The sequence below is a fragment of the Terrapene carolina genome, unplaced genomic scaffold, assembly GCF_002925995.2.
Source record: "Terrapene carolina triunguis isolate 2854851 unplaced genomic scaffold, T_m_triunguis-2.0 Scaffold26487, whole genome shotgun sequence".
In the NCBI taxonomy this organism is placed as follows: Eukaryota; Metazoa; Chordata; order Testudines; family Emydidae; genus Terrapene; species Terrapene triunguis.
In genome coordinates this window covers 831-8,965 of record NW_020690838.1, presented here as the reverse complement: position 1 = coordinate 8,965, position 8,135 = coordinate 831, and the positions used below count along the sequence as shown (strand labels likewise).

At 64.4% G+C, this 8,135-nt stretch overlaps 1 protein-coding gene across 1 annotated transcript in view; it reads right to left on the bottom strand.

Annotated features, from left to right (window-relative positions):
• Positions 1–1,406: 1,406 nt before the first annotated feature.
• Positions 1,407–8,135, bottom strand: part of SLC39A1 (solute carrier family 39 member 1) — a 7,047-nt gene continuing 318 nt past the window's right edge. Inside the window, exons 2-4 of the mRNA XM_024207429.2 lie at positions 5,623–5,983; positions 4,753–4,883; positions 1,407–3,629 (exon numbers count right to left, since the gene is read on the bottom strand). Of these exons, the coding sequence (XP_024063197.2) occupies positions 2,940–3,629; positions 4,753–4,883; positions 5,623–5,821 (1,020 nt within the window). The 5' untranslated portion in view covers positions 5,822–5,983 and the 3' untranslated portion in view covers positions 1,407–2,939. The remainder of the gene's footprint in view (positions 3,630–4,752; positions 4,884–5,622; positions 5,984–8,135) is intronic.

Sequence of the window (8,135 nt, the reverse complement as noted above, 5' to 3'; positions counted from 1 at the left end):
CTCTACTAGAATGCGTCACGGGCCTGCTTGGCACTTCTGTGAATTTCTTCTGCAGAGCCAAGGGGCAGAGACTGCTGCTCTCGCCCCGTTAGCTGGGTAAAGCGAGATGCCCCGTAGGTTTGGAATTTGGCCCCTCTCCCCCGTTACAGCTGCACAGCAGGACAGCTGAGCTGGGAGCGTCTGTGCGAACAGTGCCTAGCTCAGCATGTCTGGGAGCACGGCCTCATGGCTCCAGGGTTCTCCTCCGCACTCCCCTCAGCCAGGTGCAGCCCGAAGAGGCAAAGGCCCGAAATCAGAGAGAGGCACAAAGCATTCATGCAGACAATGTAAAACGCTGGGGGATCCCTTCCCTCAGCGTCAGTGAGTTTCCTGGGTCATTTCTGATGCAAACATTTTTTAACTGCAGCTGTGAGGGGCCGGGGCCAAAGGCACAGAGATCGTAGGTGACGTCGGCACTAACACAAGCGACATTCGGGCCCCTCTGTTACTCCAGCGTCTGGCTTTGTCCTGCTTCGTGAAACTGACCCAGCGCTGGCCCAGGCTCCCTATGGGCCGGGTACGCCGGAGGGAACTGGGGAAACCGACGGGAGTCGACAAGGCAAGGATGGTGCTTTTAGGTCCCGGCACTGGGCTGAGTGGCCAGCTATACACGTTGGTGTCAACGGGGGGGGGGGACCCAGAAGAGGCAGGATTCAAACCCCGTTAGCAGCAGAGGGGCTCACGGCTGGCCCAGAGGGCTCTGCTCTCACTGACCCGCTCCGGCACTGCCCAGGCAGGAGTTAAAGATGAACACGCTGACGCCAAGGTACTGCCGAGTGCATTAAGGGATTACCGGGGGATTGCCGAGATTTGTGCAGCAGCAGGATAACAGCGCTGCGAACATGCAGAGCGGCGGCTCCCTCTAGAGGCGACGTGGATGCTCCTGCGCAGATGAGGGCTCTGCCGTGCCCCACCACCACCTCGCTCAGTGGGGCTGACAGAAAGCGGCCTGCCGTCCTAGAGCCCCCCTTGGCTGTGTCAGAGCAAACAGCGCGCACCAAGCTGGGATGGAGATCGACCTCGCTCAAGCCCGCTGCCCTTGCAGCCCGAGGGTCCCGTAATGCGCTCTGAGCTCCAGCTTTGGGCCGAGCGCACCAGGGCCTTTTCAGGACCCACACGGACATGGCGTGGGCAGCTGGCTAGAGCCACGTAGCCTGCCCCACGTTCCTGTGCACGTAGCGAAGCCCGTCTGTGCACCCCGGACGGACACAGGCCCAGGCCTGGTGCTGATTCGGGGGGGGAGGACAGGGGGGAGACACGTCACCCATAGAGAAATGGCTCTTTAAAAAACAGGAGCCGTCACTGCCCTGGCGATCTGACCGGGGCGGAGGGGGGGGGGGTTAAAAAACAAGCCCCCAAAAAACTACAGAGATTAAAGTTATTTTATTTTTCAAATTCTCAAAGTTTCTCTGTCAGTATTTTAACCAAACAGCTGCGTTTCCACCAGCAAGGCGGGAAGGAGAAACAGGCCGTTAGTAAAATAGACTCTGTACGTAAAGCGGCTGGGCGTGGCTTTCCTACCACCTCCCAGGCAGCTGGAAAGAGGCTGTTTATAAAAATAGTGGTGTGGGGTTAAGGCCGTTCGATTGTGTAGCCCAGGAAGCCAGGTCTGCACTTTAGATGCTGGAAGCTCTTTGAGGCAGGCCCATCTTTTTGTTCGGTATCCGCGCAGCTCCTGGCACCTTGGGGTCTTGGCCCGGCCCAGGGCGACACCAGTGGCTCCATTGGAAGACTCCATGCGGGAAGGGGACCACGCTGGAGGGCTCTAAGGCACTTTTATACCGGTACGAGCAGGGGACTGCCCCGGCAGGGACATCCCCCCAACCACAGGTACAGGAACTGGTACCCTCCAGCGGGTGTGAACCGGCGCCACGTCACTGATCTCACTGGCTGAGCTAGGCCGCCGGCCCGGTGTGGATAACTAGGCCACAGACTCAGTCTTTACTCTGTATTCCTTAAAAAAATAATTCATCATTCCCAGCTCCTCTTCTCAGCCGTCGCACTGCACCAAGGTCAGGATCACGGTCCCCCAGTTACAGATGGGGAAACTGAGGCACAGAGGGTGAAGTGACTTGCCCAAGATCGCCCAGGGCACCGCCAGGAATAGACCCCAGGGCTCCTGAGGCCCAGTCCAGTGCTCTAGCCACTAGGCAACACTGCCCTCCAATTGGCTGAAAACTGCAGTGGGAGGGGAGCGGAAGGAGGCATTGGCACTGCAGGGCCTGCACTCTCCTGGCCTGAGGGCTCGGCTAGGAACACGCCGTCCCGGCCTTCCCGGGGATGGAGAGGGAAATGCTGCCAGCTGGGCAACCGCCCCCCTGCAGAGGAGCTGGGGGCAGCGAAGCTACCTCAGACCCCCGGTGCCCCCGCAGGCCCCAGCTCAGCCAAGCATGCGCCCGAGGGCTTTGCAGCAGGGTTACGGGGCAGTGCTCATATTGAAGCATCCTCTGACTCTCCCCCAGCATGGCCAGGCTGGGGCCCTAGCGGAGCCATGCCAGGGTGGAGGAAGCTGCCCTGAGCCCCAGGCAGGTTTAGATTCAGGGGGCGCTGGGATCAATCCATGGGTCCTGGCAGCAGGCAGGGTGCAGAGGGACCGACCAGCACTCTACCAGAGCAGGACCCCCAGCATTTCCTCCAGTGCAGGGCCAGCCCCCGCCAGTCCTGGGATCCATCCCCCGCTGCTGGCAGCAGGGGCACAAGTGCCAGAACTCCTGCCGGCAGGGCAGACGTGCTGCTCCTTGGCCGAGGCTGGGCAATCGCTTCGCCGCGGGGCTGTGGCGGGAGGGTTCCCAAGCACCAGACCCGGGTCAGAAGGCAGCTGGATCAGCCAGGAACCGCCGCAGGGCTGCATCTGCCCCCATAGTCCCGGTCTGTCCCTGGCAGTGGGGGCCGTGGGCAGCTCAGATCTTGATGAAGAGGATGCTGGTGACCAGGGCGAAGCCGGCGAGGAGCAGGATGACCTTGAGGATCCTCTGCTCGGAGGAGCTGAGCTCGTGCGGCAGGATCTCCATGAAGGTGATGTAGATGAAGGTGCCGGTGGCCAGCCCCTCCAGCACACTGCGGGAGAGCTGGTGCAGGGCGCCCGAGGTCTCCGTCAGGGCCACCCCCAGGCCGATCCCCAGCGGGGACATGAGGGCGAAGAGCAGCAGGCAGCCGACCACGGCCCGGGGGCGCAGCCGGCCCTGCAGCAGCTTGAGCGAGAGGCTGAAGGCGATGACGCACTTGTGGATGAGCAGGGCCAGGCAGATCTCCAGCACCTTGGCGCTGGCCTCCTGCAGCCCCACGGCCAGCCCCTCGAAGACGGAGTGCAGCGAGAGCGAGAAGACCAGGATAAAGGAGCGGATGGCCGAGTGCGCATTGAAGTCAACGTGCACGTGGGGGCGCTCCTGGGCAGAGCCCCAGGCGGGGCGCAGGGGCCCCTCCTGCCAGTGCTGGGACTGCACGGTGCTGTCCTGGGCCGAGGCCCCCAGTAGAGCCCGCGTCTCCTCTAGGGAGCCAGACTGGTCCTTGTAGGCCAGCACAATCTGCTCCATCACCAGCACCAGGAAGAAGCCCATGGCCAGGATGAACTCCGGCAGGGGGAACTGGAGCTGCAGAGGGAAAAGGCAGGTCAATGAGGACCTCGGCACCTCCCGCTCCTCCCCGGGCCCACAGGGCTGGTGCCAAAGGTCCCCAGGTGCCCCGTCCCCTCGCCCCAGGGCCTCACCTCCTGCCCGCCTGGGGCGAGAGCCTCCCCCGCCCCCACAGCAGCCATCTTGCTGCTAAGCATGCAACGCCCCTCGGGAGATGGGGGGCAGAGCAGAGGGGCCCCCCCATTTCCAGCTCCAGAGGGTTCAGCGCCACCGGTCGCAGGGGACACAATGCGCTGTCCCCACCTGCATGCTGCAGCTCCCCCCGCCACAGCGAGGGGCCCGGCTGGAGCGCGGGGGCCTGCCCCCAGCAGCGAGCGGGGAGTCGGCTTTTCCCTTTGCAGGTTCCCGGGGCCAGAGGGGCATTGCTAGGATTTTAATCAGACCTCGGCCCAGCCTAGCCCCCGGCTTCCCCCGCACACCCCCGAGCCAGGTGCCCCAGACCTGCCCCCCCAGTGATGCTGGAGCAGAAGGCATCACTGCCGAGAAGCTGGGGCCGCGGCTGCCAGGAAGCCGCGTGGGAAGGCCAGGCGGGGGCCGGGGGGAAGGATCTTCAATGAGGCAAGCGGCTCCAGTGAGTCACCACAAGCCCCTGCCGTCCGATAGGCCAGACTCTGCCCGGCCCAGCATCACACACACACCCCCCGCCAGCCATTGCAGGGACACCGGGTTTGCAAACAGCAACAGGTCCTGGCCACGGGCAGCCCTGCCCAGCCCCAGAGCCCCCTCCCCACCCCGCCCCAGCCAGGAGCTCTGCCTCTCAGCACACAGAGCATCCCCACTGCCCCCCCAGCCATCCCCCATTCCATAGCCCTGAAAATCCCACTTCAGTCAGAGCCTCGGTGCTTCCCGCCAGGGCCCCCCACAAACCACCCGCCCCAGGCCTGTGTCCAGAGCCCCACGGCTTCCCCCCAGCCCCCGAGCAGACCTGAGCGTGCAGCAGCAGGGGGTCTCCCACAGAGCCCACCAGGGATCAGGGCAGCGCCCGGCCCGATGGGGACCCCGGCTCTGGGTGCTCCCGTTACACAGACCAGAAGGAGCATTGTGCCCGTCTCGTCTGGCCTCCAGCATCGCACACACTTACTGTGACTCTCAGGGAAGCCAGCGCTTGGTTGATGCTCGCCAGGTAGTCGGGGACCAGATCGAGGAGGCAGGTAGCCAGGAACACGCCACCCGCAAAGCAGCTCACCAAGCTCAGGACTTTTCTGCGTGTGTCTGGCAGGGAGGGAGGGAGACACGAATGACGAGCCCAGGCAGGGAGACGCACGGCTCTGCTGCTCTGCGAGGGCGCCAATGTGGCTTGCCAGCGAGCTGGGCTCCAAGATGGGACCCTTCAGGGTCCGATCGAGCCTGCGGGTGACGAGCGAAGCCACGTGCCGCTTGGCGAGTTACGAATGCACAGTCTGCCCCAAGCACTGCCCCGCCAGTGACGTTTCGGGGGGGGACACAGACGCAGCTGGGCGCCTGGAGCCCATCAAACTGAGCCCCTGTCCTGGAACGCCAGTGCATTTCCCCAGCCCCATCTCTCTGCCCTCCGGCCCCAGGTGCCACTAGCCATGAGGACGCCCAGGCTCCGGCTCAGCGGCAGTGAAATGCTGCAGGGTTCTCAATGCTTCCGGCTGCCAGCGGCGTCGCCCCCAAACCTCCCCCCGGGCAGCGGAGCCGAGGAAGGGGCTAGCAGAGCCCCCGGCGGCAGAACAGCCAGCAGGAGCCCGGCCCAGATCCCAGGAGCCTGGCTTTGATCCTGCCTCCGCCACTGACCCTGGGTGAATGGCTCTGGTCTCAGCCGTCCCGCCCACCCCACCCCGTGCCCTGGGGGTGATCGTGCTGCCCCAGACCCTGGGTCTGGCTGCTTAGTCACCAGACACTTGGAGCCCGGGGCCAGGGCCACCTCTTCGCTGTGCTGAGCAGCAGCTGCCCCGGAGCCTGGCGCGCCCCGCAGGCCGGGCCTTACCCAACGAACCGGCCCCGCTCCCGTGTGGCCGGAAGACGCAGAGTGGAGCTAGGCCGCACAAGATGGTCAGCAGCAGCAGCGTCACCAGGGAGCCCAGCTTCACCTCCAAGCCCGTGGGGGACCGGAGTGCAGCCATGCTGGAGCCAGGGCTCCAGATCATCTGCTCGGGGTCGGCCCTGGGCCCCGGCCACTCAGCCATGGCCCCGGAGCGGCTGGAAAGGCCTCTCCTGCTCCCTGTGTTCCCCTCGGGGGGGGCGCACGGCCCGTCCACAGCGCGGGAGCCGAGAAGCTCAGCTAGCAGGAGTCTCGGCCTGCCTCCGAAAGCGAGGGGAGAGAGTGTCCTCCGCGAGCAGCGTCTGCCCTGCGAACGCAAAACAGACATCAGCAGACCCAACCGTGGCTGGCCAGCCGCTCCCCCCCCCCCCGATGCCACAGGGGCACCAACGCACCCCGTGCTCCAGGGGCTCTCACTCTCGCTGGCATCGTGGGCCGGGCTGAGCCATCCGGACCCCGAACCCCCAGTTCAGTTACGGGTTTAACCCTAGCCCCAGAACAGCTGCTCCAGGATGGCCCCGCCTGTGCCACGGGGCTCAGGGGAGCAGCGCAGGGCGGCTGGGACGGGGTTCCTAGCTGGGGGGGTTCCCCAACACAAGACAGGGCACCAGCCCCTTTTGTCAGGTGCTGCCCCACAAGAGGCCATCTAGGAAGGATCCCCCCCAGAGCAGGAACAATTAACCACCCAGCCCGAGTTCCTCCCCCGCCAGGCCAGGAATGGATGAGCTTAATACACTTCCCCCCACCCACCCACCCACCCCCCATCTCCTAGCAAATCTCAGCTCCCAGGCACTTCCGACCTCTGGTTACAGCATGTGACTCATCCCGTTCCCAGCACATTCCTCCTGGGTGAGGCTGCCCTACAGGAGACCAATGGGCCTTAACCCCCTGCCCCCAAGGTAGGGCTGGCACCAGCTGGGGAAAACAGACCCTGCTAACTCCTGTGGGGTCGCACCAGGGGGAACTTGGCCCCTTATCTGGGAAAGACCCAGAACAAGGAGATTTCAGGACTCGCACCCTGACCCAAGCCAGCAGGCATTTAGCAGGAGGGCTGGGATCCCAGCCTGCCCTCAAGCCAGCTGGGAATTTCGGGACTCCAGGGACCCAGGAAAGGAAGCCCACATGCCCGCCCGGGTTTGCCCGAAGTGTCCTGAGCTGCCAAACAGCAGCTTTGGGCAAGTTCTCCGGGGTGCAGAGCCAGCACCGGCTCTGAGCTCTGCCAAGTCATCCAGCCAACAACGCTGGGAATTTTGAACCCTCTCCCACCCCCAGCCAACCAATGGTCTTAAGATCAAAGTTCCCTTGGGAGTATTTATAAGCGGGTCTGCAGGGCACAGGCTGGTACTTCCTAACGAGCGGGGTACGGCCACCCCGAGAGAGGGGCAGCAATTCCAAAACATCCGGACAGGATGGGAAAGGCCCGGACCTGTCTCCACTCAGTGAAACCTTCACTCTTCCTCTCAGCATGCTCTCACCCGGGACAGGCCACGTCCCGCACTTCGCGGCTCTCCGTAGCTTCGCCCACATCACCTCCTGGCACGAGCTCTGCCGTGCCCATCCCCACAGGAGCGGGACCCACTCCTTGGTTGGCCTGAACTACTAAGTCACACGTGCCTTGGGAGGGCACCGCCCTTAAGCAGTGTTAGCCCGTTTCATGGAGAAACTGAGGCACAGAAAGGCAGCTGGCCAAACACACAGGGCATCAGGCCTTCCCAGCGCCCAGTGTTCCCCCCACCCCTGACCCCACAGCAGCGCCACCTCCTCAGTACCAACAACATCTAGTTATCATGACTGATGTGATGTGACGTGAGGGGAGGCCATCACCGCCTACAGCTGGAGGCTTTCCCGAGGGTGACCCTAGGTGCCAACAGAGAAGTCCAGGAGTCCCCCGTCCCGCTCGGAGCCCCTGAAAGCTGTTCATGCCCCCCCATCCTCCCGGGGCGCACAGCCCAGGGGAGAACTCCTGGCCTGGACATGGCTCGAGTCCGACCTGGCACCGCTGGGCCACTGCCCGGGACTTCGCCTCTTCCGGAGATCACACGCCGCGGTTCTAAAAATACCCGTCCCCGGAGAGCGAGCGGCTGGTCCCGTGGGCGAAGCCCGGAGCGCAGCCATGCTGAACAGGCTGGGTCAGCCGCCACCGAGAGCCCCAGGCTGTCAGGGGGCCCCCCAAGGCCAGGACAGGGGCAGGTTTTTAGCAGCCCTGGGCCAGCAGCACAAACACAGACGGGGGGTACCCTCCCCCTGCGGGTAGAAAACCAACCCAGCTCCAGCTGGAGAGCAAGTGGGGGTGGGGGCATGCGGGCCTGGGGGGTCCTACAGGGTCTGGCCCTGGGGTGCAGCTGGGGCACAGGGGGCAGCTGGAACGGGGGGTCCCCGGCTGGGGAGCAGCTGGAAGGGGGGAGGCTGGAAGGGGGGGCCCGGCTGGAAGGGGGGACCCGGCTGGGGGGAGGTTGGAG